Below are 24,705 nucleotides of genomic sequence, written 5' to 3' on the forward strand. Positions count from 1 at the left end.
TAGAAATTTTATACAAATACCCCATACATAGCGGTGTGCTGGTAAATGTTTTACAATCAGCTCTGATTTGTGGCATTGCCTATTTCCATGGTGTAAATACTCCCACCCTGGTTAATCTGAAGCTTCTAACTTGGCTCACAAATTTCCTGAAAATTAAAGAAGACTCTCATAAGCCAGTAGAAGCCTACTCCATCCCACCACTGCATATGGAGAGTGATTATCTGGGAGAGATGGCTTCTGGATTTCTCCATAGGCTCAGGCATGCAGAATGATTCAGAGAGCTCCATTTGCTTCTTTATCCCACCTACTCCATCCCACCACTGCATATGGAGAGTGATTATCTGGGAGAGATGGCTTCTGGATTTCTCCATAGGCTCAGGCATGCAGAATGATTCAGAGAGCTCCATTTGCTATCTTTATCAAAAGATTCTATTGCATGGCCTACTCCTTCTGAAATCCGTGCATGTTCAACACCACAAATCTTTCATGATGATGTTGAAAAAAATAACATCCTGAAGATGTTTTGACAAATTAATTTGACTTTTGAATTATTTTCCTTTTGAGAGAATAATAAAGTGTTCCAAAGGTCTCCTGGGAAGAGATTGTTCAAATAAGTTTTTATATTGTTGATTTAGTTTTAGGTAGTTAATTCTACTACCTCTTTATCTGAGGGTTAGTAAATTGGCATTTTCCTCCTTCATTTATCTGTGTCTGCTAGAACTGTTTGAAATTCTCCACCCACACAGGTTCTGATGACATTACTTTTACTCATTGTGTATTTACCTTTGAAAGGATGAGCTATTCATTCATGGGCATAAAGAGCAATGACTGCGGAAATGGACTAGTGTTTTTCCATTAATTTTTGTAATCATGTCTTAGTTCACTATGATGATCTACAGTTTTCTCTTTGTTCCAGAGAACTATCAAAATTGTCACTGACATTTATTGACAACCGTGATTTGTATAGGAGAGTTTTAGAAACTTGAATACCAGTAGTTTGTCAAGCAAGATACAGCTCCTGCTTCTCTAGAATCAGGGGATGTTTAAGCGGTTATCTAGTCCAGCCTTCACAGCTTATCTCTGAGGTATCTTTCTGCTTCTGTGGGAATTAATGACTTCTACGACTGTAGATTTGTCTGGAGTTTTGCAGAACAAACCAAATCCTTCCCCACATAAGAACCTTGGAAAACTTGGAGAACTTTCAATCTTTGGAAACTTGATGCTGCCCCCTAAACTTTTCTTCTCAACCTATGAAATGAACTTCTCATGGACATTATTTTCCAAAGTAGATATACAAAGCACAATAAAATACATTAATGAGAGAATCAGCTAAATTGATTCACTCGAATCATAGTCGCTGCCACAAGCCAGGTGCATTCCTATTTTCTTTCCGTTGCCCCTAGGGTCACTTCATTTACCTCTGTTTTGTGCTTAACTTCTTAGACAAATTTATCTTCCCAATTTATCTTATTTTATTTGATAAGAATATTAGTGAAAGACAGCAGAATCTTTTAAGAGAGTTTTCTAAGATAACTAGAAGCTAATAGTTCTAAAAGATGCTTCAGGGTCCAAAAACCCTCTTCAGTAAATAAATGCGCAAAGGCATTTTGATAAGCATTTGCTGTAGCCAATAACTATTATAGCACTTTAAAAAATAATTACTGATCTTTTTGGTGATTAATATCTACAGAAAGATTTCAAATCATGAAACTAAATCATTAAAACGATCTCTACCTCATCTGATTTGTATATTAAAACTTCTCTGTGCTCACTTAACAATGTTCTTAAACAAGTCAAAGGTTTTTATTTTTTCATTTTTTTTTTTTGAGACGGAATCTTGCTCTGTTACCCAGGCTGGAGTGCAGTGGCATGGTCTCAGCTCACTGCAACCTCTGCTTCCTTGGTTCAAGCGATTCTCCTGCCTCAGCCTCTCAAGTAGCTGGGATTACAGGCACCCGCCACCACACCTAGCTAAGTTTTGTATTTTTAGTAGATGGGGTTTTGCTATGTTGGCCAGGCTGGTCTGGAACTCCTGACCTCAGGTGATCCACCTGCTTTGGCCTCCCAAAGTGTTGGGATTACAGGCATGAGCCAACATGCCTGGCCACAAGTCAAAGGTTTTTCTGCATCTGAAGGTTTTCATAGGTAGCTTCTTCTTGGATGGTAATAATAAGGTGTTTTGTGATACTAATTTTAAATTATTAATTTTTGTGAATTTTAAATGATGAATTTCTATTAATGGGAATGGAAATTGTATTGCCTTTTTATTGTGAAGGTAATCTTGTAGGATAGGACTGTAGAGAGAGCAGAAGGAATTTTGAATATCTGATATTATTGCTGCCAAATATTTTAGAAAAACTATGTAATAGGTTAAAGTAAATTTTCTTCATTGATTTATTATGGCTAATATTTAGGGCAAAAGGTGATATACTCTTGTGAGTCAGTAACTGCTAGGATAACTTATTCAGTCAAAAAAATTTCCCTAGGCCCCTTTTCCTTTCCTTCCCCCTAAGTTGAATTCATAATAATGCAGTGCTTTGGAAAACAGTTCTATATTAATACATGCTAAAAAAGCCCCCACAAAATAAAAACTTCTTTTAATTATCCTAGCATGAAATGAAACAAAAAGAAAAGTAATAGGATAGATGCTAATTTATTCCTTCTTCTCTCTCTCTCTTTCTTTTTTCCTTCCTTCCTTCCTTCCTTCCTTCCTTCCTTCCTTCCTTCCTTCCTTCCTTCCTTCCTTCCTTCCTTCCTTCCTTCCTTCCTTCCTTCCTTCCTTCGTCCCTGCCTCCCTCCCTCCCTCTCTCTTTCTTTTCTCTTTTCTTTTCTTTTTCTTTTTCTTTCTTTTTTGATGGAGTCTTGCTCTGTTGCCCAGGCTGGAGTGCAGTGGCGCGATCTCGGCTCACTGCATGCTCCGCCTCCCAGGTTCAAGGGATTCTCCTGCCTCAGCCTCCCCAGTAGCTGGGACTACAGGCGTGGACCACTATGCCCAGCAAAGTTTTTTTTTTTTTTTTTTTTTTTTGAGACGGAGGCTCACTCTGTCACCTAGGCTGGAGTGCAGTGGTGCGATCTCAGCTCATTGCAACCTCCATCTCCCGGGTTTAAGCAATTCTCTGCCTCAGCCTCCTGAGTAGCTGGGATTACAAGCGCCCACCACCATGCCTGGCTAATCTTTGTATTTTTAGTAGAGACAGGGTTTCACCATCTTGACCATGCTGGTCTTGAACTCCTGACCTCGTGATCCACCTGCCATGTCCTCCCAAAGTACTGGGATTACAGGCGTGAGCCACTGTTCCAGGCTGTAGCTTCATTATATTTCTTATAATGTGTTTCAAAATTCTTCAGATTTCTTAGACCTCAGTTTCCCCTTTTGGAGAATCTTTGGAGAAACCAAAAGCCATCTGTCCCAAATAATTGCTTTCTACATGCAGTGGTGGGCTGGAGTAGGCTTTTACTGGCATATGAGAGCCTTTTTTAATTTTCAGGAAATTTATGAGCCAAGTTGGTAACTTCAAATTGGCCAGGGTGGGAGTATTTACACCATGGAAGTAGGCAATGCTACAAATTAGAGCTGAGTGTGAGACATTTATCAGCACACCACTGTGTATGGGGTATTTGTAAAAAGTCTGTAGCTTTCTTTTGTTAAGGCATCAAATACTTTCATTTCAGAAAGTTAAGGCATTGCTGCTAATATTGTAACTCTGACATTATTTTATAAACTTGTGAAGCTGGAAATACCTTCTGTTCTTTTGCTTACCTCTCTTTCTTCAATTAGAAACTTAGTAGGAATATTTTAGATGTCATATGTAAGTTAACTTTATATTAATAGAAAATGCATAATTAATATTACAAAATGATTCTGTAATACGTCTCTGCAGAAAAATTCTGTAATATATTCCATCTTGACTGCCCATTAAAAACCAGATGAAATGAGATTTAACTTTTAAGATATCATGTTGATTTGGTTGTCTTCTAAATTTCACTCTGAAGGAAGGAAGAAGCAAGAGAGAATATAATGTTTCTATACTCTGTCATTTCTTTTGCAATCATTTTTTGTTCCTTTGCCTTTTCTTGGTTTCGTTTCCCCCCTTCTTTCTTTACTTTTTCCTCATTTCTTCTGTAAAGGAGTAATCTGTTTTTATAACCATACTACCCCCTCGTGTTGTTTACTGGACCCCTGGAGACTTGCATTTCCTTTAGGAATATGCCCAGCATTTTTAGGCTGCTAAAATGTGCTAAAACATGAGCCAATTAATGATGTTCTTATTGACCAGGTCTAGGAAACTTCTAGGATTCAGTTTCTCCAAGAATGATTTACAGGCTATAATAGGTTAGAATGTCAAACAAGGGGAAACAATTAGTAGCACTAATGTTTTAACCTCAGGTTTATCACTGAGGGAGGATCATTGATGAAATGGCCCATCTGTTCCAAAGATGTTTCCAACTTGCTTGTATAGCAGTTTGTAAATCAAATCAGTGCAGTGATTGTGAGGCTTATATAGCCATTTGTTTGTCTATTTTTCGAAATCACTCCTTTTGTATACATTTTATCATGATATCTTTGAAAAATGGGGTTTTACCTGTGGAAATTACACTGTCATTATTCAGCATTATGTTCAGTTTATTACATGTACCAGGAACACATATTTTGAAATTGTCACCAGCTCCGAGAATTATGTAATCAGTGAGTTAAATATGTAACTTCCAAATGAATTAGTGGACCTATATTTTGGCAAAAATTTGTTGTTGGAGGAAGAATAGATTCATCCCAGAGTGAGTTTCTTCTCTATTTTCAGGGTAAAAGATGGGAGAATTCTGTTACTATAATCAGGTTCTTTCTTAAAATACCCTTAACCTACTTTTTTTCCCTCTAAATAATGATGCTCCACTTCTTACGTAGAATTTCACAATTTACAACCCACATTCACATTTGTTATTTCATTTCCCATTGGATATTTTCCCTCTGCTGTTTTCTTCCTGTAGAAAGGCCATTGAATAATTGGCTGTAAGATTTGAAAGGGGTCTTCAGATTATCTGTTCAATGACTGTGCCTAGTGATCAGCCTGTCTGTTATTTCCAAAAGGAGAAGAAAACATTAGATATGTAGACAGACTGATCATAGGGTCAAAAAACATAGTGAAAGTAAATTTTCTTTTCATAGGAATGGAAGACAATATTATTTTTTACTTTTGTCTTTTTATTTGATCATTTATTTCATGCTCATCCTACTGACCTGTGGTCTTCTGTTTCAGTGGCTCTCTGGTCACTTTAAGGCATAAATTCCTTTTACCATTTGGGAACATTGCTAACTTGCCTCCAGTTTCAAATTTCACCCACATGGATGTAGTTTCTGGGGTGTAAAACAGTAACATTTTATTGTTGAGGCAAGAGACTTCTTTAAAGCTGCCTTTTTACTGATTTAGTTATTTCAAATCATATTAATTGGGGCAAGTTAAGAGTTACAAGTCTGGACTTAAAATAATCTGCCTGCTCTGGTTTGGAAATTTATGCAGCTATTTCTGCCTTAATTAAAACTGTGGATATTTTTAAAGCTTAGAATTTATTCTTATCTTATTCTGACGACAATGCAAATCCAACCAGGTACATTAATTGTTCTGTGATACAGATGGAAAAAGATAGAAACTCGGCCCAGCCAGGCTGGATTTGGTTTGTGAGTTGATCGTCTTTTAATAACGGCTTGATGGATGACTGTGTGCCATGTGAAGTAACTGGAATGCTGGATGATTACATGAAATTGTGGGAAAACTGACACAATGGGGAAAAGGTGCTTGCTGAGCCTATGAACTGAAACCTGTGCAAATATGATGATTCCTCAATTGCAGCTTCAGGAACTCAGGATTATTGTGTAAAAAGGAAAATGAATTAGTGAAAAAAATAAGATGAATGTAAAAACTACCATCCCCAATGTCCTGAGGGTAGTGCTTCTCCCCGTCTTCTCCGCTCTCCTACCCCGTTGCTAGGAGAAAGATGAGTTAACTCACAGGGACGTGTACATTACCAGCCGGATCCACGTACCTGGCAGCTGCAACCTGTTAAACCTATAGTTTGTTCTTCTATGTATACACTATAAACAGGAAGGCAAACGTCATCCATTTACACAGAAAAGAAAATTGATGATGAAAAACTCACTGCTTTGCTTAAAAAAAAGTCTAAGGTAAAGAATGTGTTGACTCAGAGAGGGCCATTCAAAATCGAAAGTCTTCAATTTTATTGCTATTTCTGTATTAAGGATTCTGAAAGCAAAATTTCTTCAGAATCTGTTGTTTAGACTTTACGACAAAAATAGCCTTGGGGAGCTGCTCGCCTGGAGACGTTTTGTGGTGACCATGGAGATTAATCTTCTTGATGGGAAATCGGCTGTTCACAATACTGCTTTCTTCATTCCCAAAGAAGAGTTTCCATTCCTACCATGGGATGTTGGCTAGAGCAGTGAGCCATTGAGGCCTCCTGATATTCCACCCGGGGTGCAGCCTCCTTGAACCTGCCTCAAGTCCCCTTCAGTTACTCCTTTATTCCCTTCACTGTTCCAGAGGGTTTTCAAGCGTCTGCAGCTGCACCTCTGTCTCAAGGGCCGGGTCTACTGTCAGCCACGCTGCTGCAAGTATGGGATTGAAAAGCAAGACCATTCATTTACTCATTCGTTCACAAATTCATTGAACTGATATTTAAGCTTAGAATTTATTCTTATCTTATTCTCACAAGAATGCAAATCCCTACTATGTTCCGGACTTTATGTGGGGGCACAGGTGACACACTAGTGAGCTGAAACAGATCCCATCCCAGGACTAATAGACCTTACAGTCTGGGCGAGAGAGGGGTTAATCAAATAACTGCATTAATGAATGTATATTTTCAAACTGAGGTATTAAAAATAACAAACCCAGCCTGGGCAACATGACAAAACCTCATCTCTACAAAACAATTAGTTGGGCATGGTGGTGCACACCCATAGTCCTAGCTACTCAGGAGGCTGATGTGGGAGGATCACCTGAGCCCGGGAGTTCGAGGGTGCAGTGAGCCATGATTGTGCCACTGCACTCTAGCCTGGGTGACAGAGTGAGTCTCTGCCTCAAAAAAAAAAAAAAAAAAAAAAAAGAAAAGAAAAGAAGAGAAAAATAACAAAGGAACTGGACCTAGACTAAAGATACTCCAAGGAAGCCGTATTTAGCCATACTTAGAAGGCTTTGCAGATAAAGTGTGTGAATATGTGAAGCAGAGAGCATTATAAGCATGAGTCCCATGGCTGAAAGAAGGATGGCTGAAACACAGGAGGGAAAGGCCTCTCAGGAGGCGAGAGGCACCACGCCAAACCACGTGGAGGTTCAAGATCTTGTAAAGAATTTTGGTCTTTATCATGAAAGCAAAGGGGAAGTTACTGATGGGTTCTTAGGTGGAGGTGACCTGAAGAGGGTTGTGTTTTAAAAAGAAAGCTTTGGCTTTGAGAGGGAAAAGAGCTGGAGAGAGGCCAGAGGGGTGGGAGGAACATCCCGGATTGGAACCTCGAAGCAGTTTAGTTACATATCCAACATTCCTTCACCGTTGCCTCACTCCTGAACATTGTCCATTGCATGTCTCAGTCTTCCTCCAGACTACATTCCTTCAGTTTAGGAATGCTGACATATTTGCTTTTGGATCCCATGTAGTGTCTGACCCTGGGATTTGCACGTATGTCTAGCAAATGCTGTATTTAAACAATGCAGCGCTTCCCCATCTCACAAGTCATGTCAGTTGGCGTAAAGGAACATAGCTCTTCTGTATTCTAGTGATAACATTATATAGTGATCTAATTTATTCCTGAGGACAGACAGGGTTAAAGATACACTTGCCTTTTCTTTTGCTGTCATCTGTGTCTTGCACTTTATTTCCATACATTAATATCTTCAATATAATGATCTTTGTTGTCCTGTCTTCATGTCAACCTAAAGCATTGTTATTGTCATTATTGTTACTACCTCCTCACAAATATATAGATATATTGGGGGAGGTTTTTGATGAGAGAAATCTGCAGATTTGAAAAGAAACCATGTCATACATTTCTGAGTCTGAAAATCAGGAGTTGCAAACATAAATGAGTAAAGCAGCAGTAGGGAATGGCGTAGCCTGTGGCAGAACTAGGGGGAGCATGCTGTATCCCAAAGCATTCACATTCAAACACAAATACACTGTGCTAGCTAAACCAGACATCTGGGGGCAAATGTGGCTTTAGTAACTATGGGTTTGTTGTTTCTTCTTTAATTGATTAAAAAAAGATTTAAACACAGAGAAGCTATAAAAATTTTCAGTGTAATTAGGGGTTGTGGGCCAAGCTTTATTGAGTGACGTGAAGCCTCGAAGTTGTTTTGGGGAAGGGAGCAGGACCAAAATGCCTCCTTAGTGCAACTTTTTCAAAAAACCTTGTGAGGCCGGCTTCTAATATTCCTCTGGCTACTTGCTCTCTCTCTCTCTCTCTCTCTCTCTCTAATGGGCTGCTGCAGTTTCTCCTGTGCCTCAATCAAATGAATACATTGCATAAATGAAGGTATAAACTGCGTAAGTTTACAGAAAGGAAGAAGGTTATTATTACCTTTGAAATCAGAAGCCAAGGAAACATCTCTTCTCACACATCTTCATCTCTTCTCTTACTTTCTGGGCAAGTCCCTAGGGGTAATTTTAATAGAGACTCTCCCTCAAAGTAAAAACTGAGGGGGGTATAAATAGCCCTGATCCTGCTCCCACCTGATCCTTAGATTAAGATTAGCAGAAGCTCAGGCTGAGAGGTCACCACAAGGATGTAGTTTTCTGGGGTGAATAGTCACTTAAATCAGACACTCAGGAATCTCATGCAAAGAATGTTTAGTTAACATGTTTCCAGGAGAAAAATAATTCCAACTTCTTATACCAAGAACCAACAGCCTTAGTGATTTTTTAGAAGGGAGAATCCTTTCCACTGCAGAAATTGGGCCCGTGGGATGGATGAAGCAGAAATGAGCAGAACAACAGGATTAATTGAGATCACTTTGCTGCTACGTTCTGCAATTTTATTACTCCTCCTAAAATGCAATGGAGAGTCTCTCAAACTGGCAATGGTGGCTTTTGTTAGTATCCTGAGCTCTTCAGCAAAATATATCCTCTTTGGGCTGATTTATACCATGAGGATAATAAAAATATATGCCTTACACATTTTAGTGGGCTGTTGTGAAGAGAAAATTAGATTATGTAATGCAAGGAAGTTCACAATGACAAGATAATGTGTTGTAATAATAATATTAAAGATAATTATAGGAAACACATAGCACTTGCTATTTGCCAGGCACTGTTCTAAGCATTTACATTCATTATTTTATTTAGTTCTGATAATAGCCTTCCGTTTGGGCTAGAATCTATTGTTATCTCTAATTTTTAGATGGAAAAACAGAGCCACAGAGAACTGAAGTAACTGGCCCAATCCCAGACAGTAAGAATTGGTGCTAGGATTTGCACCCATGCAGTCTGGCTCCTCTTAATCACTATGATTTAGGAATAAAAACAAAAAAACAAAAACATAGACTTTTAAGTAAACCAGAAGACTAGCATTTTAATCCTGGCTTCACAGGCCATATAACTATGGAGACAGTCTTCTTAAGCATCTGAACTTCAGGTTGTTCATTTGCAAAATGAAGTTGGATGATAATACTTATTTTTAGATGTTTGGTCAGGATTAAATGAGAAAACATGCAAAGTACAGTGTTTAATAGGAGGCACATAGTGTATTATTATTATTAGTTATTGTGGGTGAGATGGTATATTAGTCTTGTCAGACTGCCATAGCAAAATATCCACAGACTGGCTGGCTTAACAGAAATTTATTTTCTTACAGTCCTGTAGGCTAGAAGTTCAAGACTAAGGTGGCAGAAGGGTTGATTTCTGGTGAGGCCTCTCTTCCTGGCTTGCAGGCGGCCGCCTTCTCACTGTGCTCTCACATGGTCTTTCCTCTGTGCAGAGGAGAGAAAGAGGACTCTGGTGTCTCTTCCTCTTTTTATAAAGATGACAGTCCTATGGGATTAGAGCTCCACCCTTATAACTTAATTTAACCCTAATTACCTCCTTAATACAGTCACATTGGATGTTAGACCTTCAACATATTAATTTTGAGTGAATACAATTCAGTCCATAACAGGTGGGTAGCTGGGAGGAGAGGAATAGAAGGATAGAAGGGGTATTTTAATGTCTAAGATAGATTTTTTTTTTTTTAAGGCATCGCTGCTGGAGAAAAAAACCATCAGGTATTCATAATACATTTGTAGGTATACAATGTATTTGGCACTGTATGTCATAGAAAACATCTCCAAACTATCTGTTGTTAATCTTTTAGGTGAGCCTGAATTTAAATACATTGGGAATATGCATGGGAATGAGGCTGTTGGACGGGAACTGCTCATTTTCTTGGCACAGTACCTATGCAATGAATACCAGAAGGGGAACGAGACAATTGTCAACCTGATCCACAGTACCCGCATTCACATCATGCCTTCCCTGAACCCAGATGGCTTTGAGAAGGCAGCGTCTCAGGTGAGTGCCAGGCAGCTCAGATCAGGCGTGCTTTCTTCATTTTCTGTATGTTTGTACATACATATTTATCTAAAAATTATGCCCTCGCACAAAGCTTAAAGATAGTGCAGTGGAGGGCATAAGTGATGCATTCATTATTCAACTCACTGGTAAGAAAACAGCTCAGAATGAAAGGGGTGATGGGCGAGTTTTTCCAGTAAAGACTGCAAATCAGAAATTGTGTTAAGAAGTTAATGTTCACATAGTGTTCTGTTTTATGTTTTTCAATAAATTATTCATCCACTTTTGTGACTAGCTAAGTTTTCTTTTAAAAATCTACAAATATGAAAAATACTGCGGTTTGTTGAAGAGTAACGCCATGGGTGTATGTGGGTGAGCTAGTGTCACAGCGCCCTCTACTGAATTTAAGGACGAAATACTTTTGGCCAGAATAATGTTTTACTGATGTTTACTTGGTTTTTACATATGCTCAGTAAAGTTAAAAAACAAGCAAAAACTCTACCTCTTAACTAAAAATAATTTAATATGTCTTCGCTGTTAGATGAATTGGAAAGTAATGCCTTTTTAAGAGAAGATATATGGTGTTTGTTCCTATTTTATTGGACAATGGTGGGGAACATTATATATGCTGTTTTCTACAGTTTAAAATAATTTTCTTAGTCTATGGGAACATGAGAACACATTCAAGTTAATATTTAGTATGCTTATCTACAGTTAAAAAGATCCAATGACATAGTTTGACATTGTAAGAAACCCAGTGAATTTCTGTAAATAGATCTACAATTGATATGATTTCTAAAGTTATGAGAGAAAAATTCTAGTAATATATAAAATTAAATTATTTAATATTTTAAGGTAATATTCAGAAGTTTTAGACATATAGGCAACAGATTATCATTGCTATTTTCTGTCTTATAGATTTTTATTCCTCGCAGTCTAAGATATCTAAGCTTCCATGACTTAAAAAATGTGGAAATATGTCTATTATCATGTGATATAATCTAACAGTAAAACAAGAAAATTCACATTATAAAATAAAACAAATATCTTGGAATAATTTTCCAGATTGTACCATTAGGTAAATGAAGGGTTTAAACTGGAGAGAAATTCCTCAAACCATAAAGCCCTAGAACTTTTGTTCTAGGCTCATATTTTTTCATGAAGACTATAAGAGGCAGACATGTTATTCGTCTATAATGCATGTTAAATTCATTTTAAGCTTCTAATCTTTAGTTATTTATTCTTCTAAATATTTAAAAAATAGGTTGCTGTGATTTACAGAGGCAATGAATATTTTACTTAAATCTAATTATAGAATGATGTGCTTGGAAATAGGTCATTTATAACTAGTGAATATATATTGTGAAATTTGATGATAAATATCTCTTTATTATTAACATTTAAAATATTATTCATCGAACATATTTTCAAAATTCCTATAACAAGTACAGTGATGCATCTCTCAATAATGGGGAAGTGTTCTGAGAAATGCAATGTTAGGTGATTTTGTCGTTTTGTGAACATTCTAGAGTGCACCTACATAAACCTGCATGGTATAGCCTACTATACACCTAGGCTATGTGATATAGCCCACGGTTCCTAGGCTACAAGTCTGTACAGCATGTTACTGTACTGAATACTGTAGACAACCGCAACACACTAGTAACTATTTGTATATCTAAGCATAGAAAAGGTACAGTGAAAATACAGCATAAAAGATAAAAACAGTACCCTTGGATAGGGCTCTTACCATAAATGGAGCTGGAAGTTGCTCTGGGTGAGTCAGGGAGTGAGTGGTGAGTGAATGTGAAGGCCTAGGACACTACTGTACACTACTATAGAATTTATAAACGCTGTACACTCAGACTACACTAAATTTATAAAAAATATTTTTCTTCCTTCAATGATAAATTAAACTTATCTTACAGTAACTTTTTTTTGTTTGTTTTGTTTTGAGATGGAGTCTCACTCTGTCACCAGATTGCAGTGCAATGGCATGATCTCGGCTCACTGCGCCCTCCGACTCCCTGGTTTAAGCTATTCTCCTGCCTCAGCATTGTATTTTTAGTAGAGATGGGGTTTCACCATGTTGGCCAGGATGGTCTTGATCTCCTGACCTCGTGATCCTCGTGATCCACCCGCCTTGGCCTCCCAAAGTGCTGGTATTACAGGCATGAGCCACCGCGCCTGGCCACCTTACTGTAACTTTTTTACTTTATAAACTTTTAAACTTTAAAAACCTTTTGGACTCTTTGTAATAACACTTAGCTTGAAACACACAACACATTGTAGAGCTGTCCAAAAATCTTTTCTGTCTTATATCCTTATTCTACAAGCTTTTTTTCTATTTTTAAAACTTTTAATGGTTTCTTAGTTTTTCAACTGTTTTGTTAAAAATAAGACACAGGCTGTGTGCAGTGGTTTCTATCTGTAATCCCAGTGCTTTGGGAGACCCAGAGGAGAGGATTGCTTAAGGCCAGGAGTTTGAGACCATCCTGAGGAACATAGCGAGACCCTGTCTTTAGCAAAAATAAAAAATAAAAACTTAGCCTAGCATGGTTGTGCACACCTGTAGTCCTAGTGCTTTGGGAGGCCAAGGAAGGAGGATCACTTGAACCCAGGAGTTTGAGGTTACAGTTAGCTGTGATTATGCCACTGCACCCAAGCCTGGGCAATAGAGTGAGACCCTGTCTCTTAGGAAAAAAAAAAAAGAAACTAAGACACAAACACGCATATCAGACTAGGCCTACACAGGGTCAGGGTCAGGATCATCATAATGTCACTAGGCAATAGGAATTTTTCACCTCTATTATAATCTTATGGGATCACTGTTGTATAGTCTGTCAGTTGTGGTAAGAAATGTCATAATGTGACCCATCACTGTACTTTAAATTTGATATCTTCATGTTTATATAAGTAAAGTAGTAAAAATGCTGATATGGGAGGGCATTGTTGAAATAAATAATCTTAATAGTTATTTTAAAGAGCATTGATAGAGACCTTAAATAGAAAGTGACAACAATAATAAGCAACTGATGATTTTTTCTCTTTGACTTTTTTTTTTAGCCTGGTGAACTCAAAGACTGGTTTGTGGGTCGAAGCAATGCCCAGGGAATAGATCTGAACCGGAACTTTCCAGACCTGGATAGGATAGTGTACGTGAATGAGAAAGAAGGTGGTCCAAATAATCATCTGTTGAAAAATATGAAGAAAATTGTGGATCAAAACACAAAGGTAGTGACCACGGGATAGTCTTCTTGGGTTCATCTCTAGCCTAAGGAAATATGTTCCAATATCTTCATCATCATGAAGGACAGAGGAGTAACATCACAGCTCGTATGGAGTGGTTAATTGTGGCTTTGAAAGTCAAGGCTGGAAGGGCTGGTGCCGTGAGGTTAGTCCTGGCCCCTAGAATTGGGCCGTAGGTGGAGAGGAGTTGGAGGTGCAGATATAGGGAGGAACCCAGTTGTAGGTTTCTTAGAAAGTCACCATGGCCTTCTCAGAGACCCTTTATTAGCTCATCTGATCAGCTCCTCCTGCCAAATTTACACTGTTGCTCTTTTTCTCTTTTCCAGAACTTTCTCCTCCCTTGATTTACAAAACTCTACTTTCTCCTACCTCTTCTACTGCCTTTCAAATCACTACTCAGTTTTTTTTCCCTGTTTCTTCTACCTGGGCTTAAATGCTGGCCATCTTTGGGGTCTCATCTGATACCTTTATCTGCTTCCCTGGGCTTCCCTCCTTACCTGAACTTTCAGGGTCGTCTGTTACACAAGGTCTCCCAGATCCGTGCCTCTAACTCCAGACTTTCCACAGAGCTTTATGTCTCTGTTTTAGCAGCTAACTTGGGTTCCTTTAACTGGTGGAACTTGAAACCTCAAGCTCAGGTTGTCCAGAAACAAATATTTTCCCTTGGAACCACTATTCTTTCATTTATCCCAATCATCAAAGCTTTTGATTTTTCCATCTCTGTCACTCCTCACCAGTTACCACCGCTCAGTGGTTTGATCTCTCTGACACCTCTTCCATTTCCCTTCCTCTGCAAACTCATTCCCCTGCCTCAGCTCAGGCCCCCATGGTCTCCTGCTGTGACTGGCTCAGTGGCCTGCTACATGTGTTTCATGTCCAGCCTCTCCCAACTCTATTCTACCTTCTCAAATTCTCAATCTTCCAGAGTGACATTCACACACAAATTATTGCTCTTTTGCTTAAAAAACCTTACCAGCTCTCCACTGCCCAGAAGATAAAGTGAAAACTCAATGTGATGGTTAAGTATGGAGACTCTAGAGGTAGCCACTCTAGAGGTAAATCATGGCTTCATTCTTGTTGTGTGAACTTTGTAAAGTTACTTGACTTCTCTGTGCTTCAGATTCTTCATCTGTAATATGGAAGTGATAATATCTACCTCATAGGATAAGGATTGGATGACTTAATACACATAAAATACTTGAGGCCAGCACCTGGAACTTTTATTAACATTTCAGTGTAATTTTTTGGTACTCTCTGTTATGTAGCTCAGGGCTAGGTGGACACATTTACATATGCACTCAACATTTGGTGCATCTTTGAACCAATATTGTTGTCAATTACTTGGAGGAGAAATTGAGCCCATCTTGGAGGAAAGGTGAAGAACTGCTGTCAGCAGCCCTCTGTTCCTTCTCTATTGTTCTGGGTATTTCTGCTCTCATGTGTCCACGACGTCTAGTGTCTTTCCTAAGTCAGAGCTCAGAAAGTACAATTTCTCCACTTTATTCTAGTCGCTGGCCATGACGTCTAGTGTCTTTCCTAAGTCAGAGCTCACAAAGTACAATTTCTCCACTTTATTCTAGTTGCTGGGTCATTCCAGCGCCCCTTGGTCCCTGGAAGCTGCCAGCTGGTTTATTCCTTAACCTGGCTTCGATACCCTATAGACTTCACTCATACCAACTCTTTTGTGCTCCTAAACATACCGTTTTCTAACAATTTTATGTCTTCAGATGAGTTGCTGCTCCAACTATCTAGAATTCTCTTTTCTTTCCTTCCATGCCAATCCCTCTGTGAAGTCATCCTCTACTCTTCAAGACAGATTCCTTTTTTAATATGTTCTTTATCTATACTTCCAGTATGGGCTTATTGTTACATCCAGCTTTATATATGTTATTAGTTTATACAGATGTTTTCTCCTTTGATTCTAGAATTTGATCATTTGATTGTAAGAATTATGATTAATATTTGATTATGACACGCAGTAGGCTAGGGCCTGTTGTGAATAAGCACAATCCAGCTCAGCAAACAAATCATAATATTTGAAAAAGAGGGCCACTGCAAGTAAGCAGCCAGGGATCCAGACAAGTGTTCATCATGGGATTGGGATGATGGGTAAAGGATCCAGGAGACAGGGAGTCTTAGATTATCAGTCTAAACTTTTAAAAACTCCCCAGCCTATATATAGAATTCATTCCAGAAACATGGGCTGAGCCTACAGGTGGGGGCTGGCCTTCTTAGTGGTGGCAAATTCATACAGGTCTGCAGCAACCTCAATTCTTGCCTCCTCAGAAGAATTCGACCAAGAAGCATAAGGCAGAGTGAGAGACTAAAGCAAGTTTTAGAGCAGGAGTGAAAGTTTACTAAAAAGTTAACAGCATGAATGAAAAGAGGTAAAGTACACTTGGAAGCAAGGCAACTTGAGAGATCAGGTGCACTGTTTTTTGTTTTTTGCTTTATGAAAATACTGAGTTCTATTTCACATGTATATTTTTGTCTCCCCACCATTTCCATGTCTGACCACCACTACTACTATATCCTATCATAACATTCCATACATGCTTAAAACCAAGCAAAGGGTGGAGTTCTATCTTTAAAAACTAAACAGGCATTTTGGACAACACATTCTTGGCAATGGAACCTGGACAACATTTATCAAACACGGTAGGGAAAGTTCTCACTCTGCATTATAAAAAGGACAGCCAGATATCAACTGTTAGAGAAATGAAATAAGATGGAAAATTTTTAACAAATTGTTTAAACTATTTTCTTAAAGAGACTTCCTCCATTGCCAGAGATCTTGAATAGCCTCTTGGTCAGTCATCCAGAAGCAATTCTTCACATAATTGATGAACTTGGCTTCCACTTTGGGAAGACTACCACCTTTTTCTATACTTGCTTGCATTTTTGCTTTAATGTCTTCTAAGAACTAGGTCCTTTTGGTGTTTTAGGAGTCTTTTCCTGTTTTTTGAAGGATTCTTGTCCTTTTGATCTTGGTGTTGATGATAGTTTTGAGTCTTTTCCATTCTGATTTGACTTTTGTGCATTTTTGGCTGGAGTATCTCGTATAGATTTCTTCACTGGTGCTTTTTCTTCAGCTTCCTCATCATCAAAATCATCATCATCATCATCATCTTCATCATCATCATCATCTTCATCAGCAGCAAGTTTTACTTTTTTCTGTGGAACCTTGCTACCATCTCCAAGGGCAGATCGCTTTCCAGATATACTTAAGACTTTCACGTCCTCCTCCTCTTCATCTTCTGACTCTGCATCTTCCTCCACAGTTACTAAGTGCTGTCCACTAATATGCACTGGCCCTGAACCACACTTCAACCTTAAGACCACTGGTGGTGTTATTTCAAAGCCCCCAAGGGAAACCGTTGGCTGTACAGACATTTTCAAAGTTGCCAGTGTTACTTTAATTGGACTGCCTTTGTAATTCATTTCCTCTGCTTCAACAATGTGCAATTCATCCTTTGCACCAGCCCCTAAATTGACCATTCTTAAAGATAACTGGTGCTCATTTTCATCATTATCCACCTTAAAGTGATCATCTTTGTCGGCCTTTAGTTCACAACCGAAAAGATAGTTCTGGGGCCTCAGGGGGCTCAAGTCCATGTCCATCGAATCTCCCATCAGGTGGCGGCACGCACTTAGGTGGGAGAGAAGGCGGATGGAGAGAAACGAATGCTGCTCCAGAGAACAGCTGCGCAGGATGGAATCACACCAGGGCTCAAGTGCACTGTTTGACCTTTGACTTGGGATTTTATACATTGGCATGCTTCCAAGGGAGTGGGGGATTGTGTCTCTTTCCCTCTGATTCTCCTCTTGGGCTGGGCTGTCCACATGCATGGTGGCCTCCCAGCACTTGGTAGGCACTATATTCACAGTGTGATTACTGAAGTTGTATGCATGCCCACTTGAGTTGTTCTTCCCTTACCAGTTGAGTGTTCCTACAAAGTCATATACCAGTTAATACCTCCCATTTTGCCTCTTAGTATGCTTGAGCCCACTTGCCCAATTCCTGCCATCTTATCAGGAAGCTGATCACCAGTTTTAGGCTTTTCTGTCTGTTGGGGGACTGCCTTTCCCTGGCACCTGCTGCAACCAATTATTATGTTACAGAGGCAGTTTAACAACTGCCTGACCATCACCTGATGGTTGACTGACATTCCTGGTGGTCAGAGGGCCCTCTCTTGCCCTGCTTATGTCTGACTACCTACCCACCACAACATTTCCCCCCTCAAGAGTCCAAGTCCTCAATTACTTGGGGAAAATAGATAAACGTCAGTCTTCTGTAACTGCTTCCTGCTGAAAGAGGGGTGGTGGTGGTTGTTTTGTGGGTCTTCACCTCTTGCTAGCTGTCAGAGTAGGATGGCTCCATGGATTGGTGAAAACAGTATCCAGCCAGGCCTGAGGGAGACAGGGGTGGGATTTTGCCTCTGTCATGTCTCATTGATGGGAAGTCTAGGGGTCCTCTGTAGAAGGGTGACTCTTGAATACTGACAGGATGGTATCTTTCACTGAGGATCATCTGGAGCTTGATGGCCGGAAGGCAAGAGGAGACAAATCAGTTTATTAGATTTAGAAGAATGTCAAAATGAAATAAGGGGGTGAGGACAACTCCAAAAATTCCTGAGGCTGCCAACACACTCAGGTAACTGGTGGCTATTGTCATGCCTGCTAAGACTTGAGTGGATAGGGTTACTAGCCAATTCCAATGTGTTCCCAGAATTAGAATATTTATCCAGAGGTTTACATTACCTATTCCTCTTGTTTCTTCTGAGCTGTGACCAGAGATCACTGGTTGGTTCACAGGAATAAGCAGGATTAGTCTAAATTGCAGATAAAAACTCAAAAACAACTGCTGAGAATATAATCTAATACCAAGTTATTAGATTATAATCTGTTATGTTCTTGAAATATAACTTTTCTCTCTCCAGTCCTCATTTTTATTAAAAGCAAATCATGATAGGACCGATTTGTTTGCAAAATAAGCTTTGGTCTTATCATACTTGATCTGATTATTTGCATAAAGCACAGCAAGAATAATTATTTGCCATATAAGCTCCTTTTAAAATTGGCTTTGATGAAACTTCGTTCCATAAGGAATCTCAGATAAGACTTCTTAAATGCCTTGAGCCCAGCCATGGGTTTCTGCCGTCAAATACCGGGATGAGTTGGGTAAATTCCTCTCCCCTTGAGGTCCCAAGATAACCTCGGGCTCCTAGGCCTTTCAGAAAGTGACATTCTTTACTCCCCATGGATCAGAAACACTGTACAGGGACTGTGTAGACAAGGTATGAGGCCAGTTTTCCCAAGGGGTTTTTATTGGCTCTATAAGTCAAATTTGATTCCTTAAAGTAGAGCATGCGTTTCCAGTCAAACTCTTGGTAAAATAACCAGTTTCTCCAATTGTGCCCTTTTGCAAAAGAAAACAGATTTCTATTGTATTTATGCAAATAACTGTGTTGCCAAAAGTTAAGAATACTCACAAATAGTTTCCAAATTCTGGAGAAATCAGGTAGAGAGAAATAGGCTCTAAATTTTGTTTATAGGAGTACTTATTTTTAAAAGCTGTAAATAGCTCAAAAGAAAGTTTTCTTGACTGAAAAACAAAGGATCAGCAATGTTTTAAGCAAAAAGTCACAAAAGGATTATTTTAGTCTTCTTAATTAGTTCAGTCCATGCTTGATATTCATGCTCCTGTTCAGCTTGATATTCATGAACACTTCAGCTCTCCATGAGAGTCCTGAAAGTTCTTTCTATATTCTAATGTTACAATCTTTAAAGTTATCAGCAACCTGCATTCAAGAGTGCCTGTCAGAGTCCTATAGCTGATTATAAAGGCCACCTTTTAAAGAGGATTAAAACAAGACAACAATTATCTGTGAATGAGAAAAAGTCTTAGGGCAGCCACAGTTAAAGACAGAGATGCCAAGAAAATTTGTTATCTCTGTGGCATACAATTATGTAGCATAACAATTATAATTATTACCGATCATATATACTAAGTTATATCAGAATTATAGGAGTTTTGCATAATTTTGGAACACATATAAATAACACATTTATAAAGAGTAGATCAATGCTTTACTAAAACTCTGTTGTGCTTTTCAATTTATGGAAAAATGGAATAACATTCCTTTAACTTAGCCAATGTGATTATGCACAGATTTTTTTTACAAGATTAATCTTTCACAAACCTTCCACAACTTGCTCAAACGTTCAGTTTTATCCTATCTAACTTAAAAAAATCCTTTAACTCTCTAAACTAGGCCAAAAAAATCCACATTTCCATGCCTTCTTATAATCTTTTACTAAAACCACATTCTACTTTCCTTACATGCCTTGCATGTAAAACTTTTCCAGTATTCTCAAGAATATGCTACACTGTTAACTCTTAGCAACTTTTACTTTTTGTGAAAAACCTGCTAAGTAAGTGATTCTGACTATGTACTAGGTTTGGAGCTTAGGACACTAGACAGAAATGCAGAAAAGGTTTGACCCTTTCCAGCATCTAGGACACATGGCTAACTCTGTATGTCCCCAGGCCTTATGCAGCTTTAAAGGCAGCAAGTTGTTCAGTTAAGAGTCAGAGTAGCAGTTTATGAAGCATTTAGTAAGCCTAATAACCTTTAAAACTGTATAACTTTTTAAAAATAAATTCCCTTTCACAAATCTTTTCACAACTTACACAGACTATCTATGACATGCTTGGACTTTCGGATTTGTCCTAAACATCCCTCTTTTTAACAACCAGTCATTTTACTTTAGGACAAGAATTTACTGTACAAGATCCTTTCTCATATAAAACTTCTGTTCTTTATAATCTTCCTTACCAAAGATACCTTTTTCTCTTTATAACCTTTGAATTAGATTAAAGTCATTTTCCTTCTGTTAGGAAGTTAAGGTCTGTACTGTATGTTGCTGTGTGAGGATTGTGAAGGAGGAGCAGAGAAGAAGGAGGTTATCTGCATATTGTAGAGGTTATCCCCCGTCAAGAGATTGCTCAGTTAGATTTTTGCTGGGGCTTGTCTGAATAAATGTGGGCTAGTTCTTTATCCTTGAGGTAGGACTGGCTAGGGTGAAGTTATTTAAGATTTAGGTAGCTTTCTAGGAGAAATAGCGTTATTAGAGGAAAAGATGAATTTAGAGGTTGGGTAAATATTAATCAGGCACCCATCTTGGAAGGCATATTTTTGCCCAGTAGAGAGTGAATCTTTTCTTTTGGAGGGAGGAGGTGCCATTTGCCCCCATTACCTGGCAGAATTTGGAGGAGAGTTTCTCACATAAGGAGATTAGCATAGAGTAGGCAGCTCTTAAATCCCAAAGGGAAATTTATAATTTTACTCCTCCAGGAGTTTCTCTTGGCTTTGTCTTGTCGATGACTTGGAAGCCAGCCAGAGCAGAGAACCCCTTCAGCTCAAGGCCGTTAGGTGTTGGGAGTTTGTCCCAGAGCCCTTTGGCCCTCAGGGCATCCAATTTCCAGTAGCTAAGCTTGTGACAGAGGGGGCAAGCTATGCTTGGCTTCTTCTCATTTGTCTCATTGGGGCAGTTTGCCTTTCAGTAGCCTGGCTTCCCACACCAATGGCAGTTACCTGAAGGAGTGTTTTTAGGGCAACCTGGATGGGGGTTGGAGAGCTTATAAAAAGCAGCCAATAGTTGAGCATCCCTCTTGTTTCTACATTTTTCCTTCTCCTTATCTCTATCCTCCTTATTCTGCTCTCAGTTATAAAACACTGAGGAGGCTGATTTGAGGATTTCCTGCATAAAGGCACTGGGTTCCAAGGCTGACTTTTGTATTTTCTCCCAGTTCATTTTTAGGCCAAGCCGTATTACAAAGGACAAATAGTGTTTGTTTTGTTGTGTTGTGTTTTGTTTTATTTAAAGGTTTGGGGGAGTCAAACATTTCCCAGGTTTTGGGGATGCATCTGAGGGGCATATCCCGTGGTATAGAGATGTGGTTGCCCACCTGCAAAGAGGGAACAGAGGAGAAAAATAGGAAAAAGGAAAACAAAGGCATCCCCTCTTACTTTCCTCTTATCCTGAATAGGCATCTCCCATTTGTCATTAGGGTTCTGGAATGAACCATTCTTACTATGTACCCATTACCTTGGTTCCATCTCATACAATTACTCACTTGAGAACAGAAGAGATACTGGAGTAAACAGTCTCCATCATTTTATGGTGACTCTTGTAGCAACAAAATGATTATCCCTTTTTTCAGATTTCCTTCCCATGTTCTTTAAGTAGATAAGAAGCCTGTTTTTCAGCTAACTGCCACAAGGTGGCTGGATTTCCCTCCCTTCGAATATGACCTTGAACGTCTTGGTGCATGTTAAGAAGGGCGTGGAAATGATTAGAGAAATGGAGGCAATGGGAGGAAGTGAGATAAAACTCACTGAAAGCCTTCAGATGCTAGTGAAATGGCAACGTTTATTTGCCCTCTTGACATAAAGTAGTAACCTCTGGAGGACTTGGGGCTTGAGGTAAGAACTCATAAATGGCAAAGGAAGAATTTTCCCTCCTTTCAAAGGGGCACTAACTCAAAAAAAGCAGGGAAGTGAGATCCTTAAAGGGCTACCATGAGGCCTTATGCAGGCAGACAAAGTGCTTCAAAAGCCACTGGAAAACTTAGCCCTGGAGCATAACAGGAACAAAAAGTATATGGTGAGTCATAAGGGCTGGGATTCCAATTTGTATCTATCCTGGCAATATGCCACCAGACAGGGGACGAGTTGGAGGTCACTGAGCTGGTAGGTAAGAACAAGTATAAATCTCAGGGGATATCTGCAAGGGAGCCTATGTCTTTGCTGCTGCACAAATGCAGCAAGAGACATGGGCACACAAATAACAATGATTGTGTGTTTAAGAAGTTACATGGCATGTGACATGAAAGCAAACAAGAAGCAGACTTGCCTCTGAGGCAGATGGTCTAGCTGGTGCACAAGGCCATTTGAGAATACAAAGGTGAATAGGAGGTGAATAGGTGGAGAAAAAAGGAGAATAGGTTGTGGTTTTGGGGAAAGAGCCAACTTTAGTTGAAAAACCAGAGGAAACCCCAAACATGGCACAGTAGGCTTTAGTTCTACCACTCTTGTGAGCCTCCTGTCCCGGAGGGCCATTAGTGTCTCAATTCTACTTGGTGTGAACTCCAAGTTCCTTCCACCCTTATGAGCCACCCATTAGTGTGAACTGAGTGATCAGCTTGTGGGGAGCAGAGCCACTGTGGCTGAGAAGAATTGTTCTAGGGTTGGTCAGTAAGCAGGAGGCAAAAAGAGAGAAGGAAACTGCATACAGGGGTTGAATGCCTCCAGCCAAAGGAGGTGAGGCATAGAGGTCTTTTACCACTGGGAAACATACCCAAGTCATGTGGCACCAAAGTATGTTACCACTGATGAATCCATATGGGTTTGCAGCAACCTCAATTCTTGCTTCCTCAGAAGAAAGAATTAAACTGAGAAACATAAGGCAGAGCGAGAGACTGAGGCAGGTTTTAGAGCAGGAGTGAACATTTATTAAAAAGCTTTAGAGTAGGAATAAAAGGAAGTAAAGTACACTTGGAAGTGGGCCAAGTGGGCAACTTGAGAGATCAAGTGCCCTGTTTGACTTTTTGACTTGGGGCTTTATAGGTTGGTATGCTTATGCTTCTGGGAGGTTATGTCCCTTTTCCCCTAATTCCTCCGTTGGGGTGTCTGCATGTGCAGTGGCCTGGCAACACTTGTGAGGGGCGCATGCTCAGTGTGTTTACTGAAGTTGTGCACATGCTCACTTGAGGCGCTCATCCCTTACCAGTCCAGTGTTCCTAGAGGAAGGTAGTATACCAGTTAAACTCTGCCATTTTACCTCTCAGTGCACATGCATGAGCCCATTTGCCCAGCTCCTGAGATCTTATTGGGAAGCTGCTGATCACCCGTTTCAGGTTTTTTAATCTGTTGGGAGACTGCCTTTCCCTGGCGCCTGCTGCAACCAATTATTATTTTAGAGAGGCAGTTTAACAACCTCCTGCTCATTACCTAATGTTTGCCTGACATTCCTGGTGTTGGGGGAGGGCCCTCTCCTGCCCTGCTCATGTCTGGCTAGCTACCTACTGCAACAGTCTGAGACAAAGGCTACCAAAGGCTGAGGACCCTGGCAGAACCTGATAAGTGAGTGACTTAGGCTTTCCTGCTTCTGAGTCATGGATACATATCACTGTTTCAGCCTGAAAATTGTCTTTCATGAGAGAGAGAGAGCCAGAAAGGCAGCAGACTGGGGTAACCCCAGGCGAAAGAGGGCAGTCCTGTGTAATAAACCATGGGGGCTGAGACAGAAATGGAAAACTTCTGGAAGCGGAGGCCCCATATTAGCCTACAAGCTTTCCCCATTGCTTGCATTGACTTGCCTGTGCTGTCTCTGTTAAATCTGAGAAATGAAGAAAATAATTCCTTCCACCTATCATAGAAGAATGGTGAAATCAACTCATGTTGACAGGGTATTTGATTGTCAACTTTGTGCAAGCACCGTTACTTCTAGCCAGCACTACCTTCTCCTTCCCCAGCTGAACCTGAATATTTGCATAATCTCTATATTAGATGTTTTTGTATTTCTGGCTTAGGCAACACTTATTTAAAAGAGGCATGTTCATGGTACTATCTTTTAATAAGAGCTTTTATTTAAAACAAACTCAATGTGACTTCTTTTCATAGAGGTAAATTAAAGAGAAATACATGAAAATTAAGGACTAGTCCCTTTTTGGAACATAAGCAAGGTCAGTTTACACTAAATCTTTAGTAAACTTACTTCATCATCATGGGATGATATTGCCTGTGTCTGGTTCATCGCCTTTTTACATTTTTGTCCATAAGTGTGAGACAGTGTTTTGATCCAGCATGGTACAAAAGATATAGTAGGCATTTCATTACT

The 24,705-nt window shown here is 39.5% G+C and overlaps 1 protein-coding gene and 1 pseudogene across 1 annotated transcript in view; one reads left to right on the forward strand and one right to left on the reverse strand.

Annotated features, from left to right (window-relative positions):
• CPE (carboxypeptidase E) overlaps window positions 1-24,705 on the forward strand; it is a 118,910-nt gene that overhangs the window by 74,117 nt on the left and 20,088 nt on the right. Inside the window, exons 2-3 of the mRNA XM_030918134.1 lie at window positions 10,355-10,551; window positions 13,618-13,785. Coding sequence (XP_030773994.1) covers window positions 10,355-10,551; window positions 13,618-13,785 — 365 coding nt within the window. The remainder of the gene's footprint in view (window positions 1-10,354; window positions 10,552-13,617; window positions 13,786-24,705) is intronic.
• On the reverse strand, window positions 16,565-17,433 carry LOC104663422 (annotated as a pseudogene).

The sequence above is a fragment of the Rhinopithecus roxellana genome, chromosome 2, assembly GCF_007565055.1.
Source record: "Rhinopithecus roxellana isolate Shanxi Qingling chromosome 2, ASM756505v1, whole genome shotgun sequence".
NCBI classification, from domain to species: Eukaryota; Metazoa; Chordata; class Mammalia; order Primates; family Cercopithecidae; genus Rhinopithecus; species Rhinopithecus roxellana.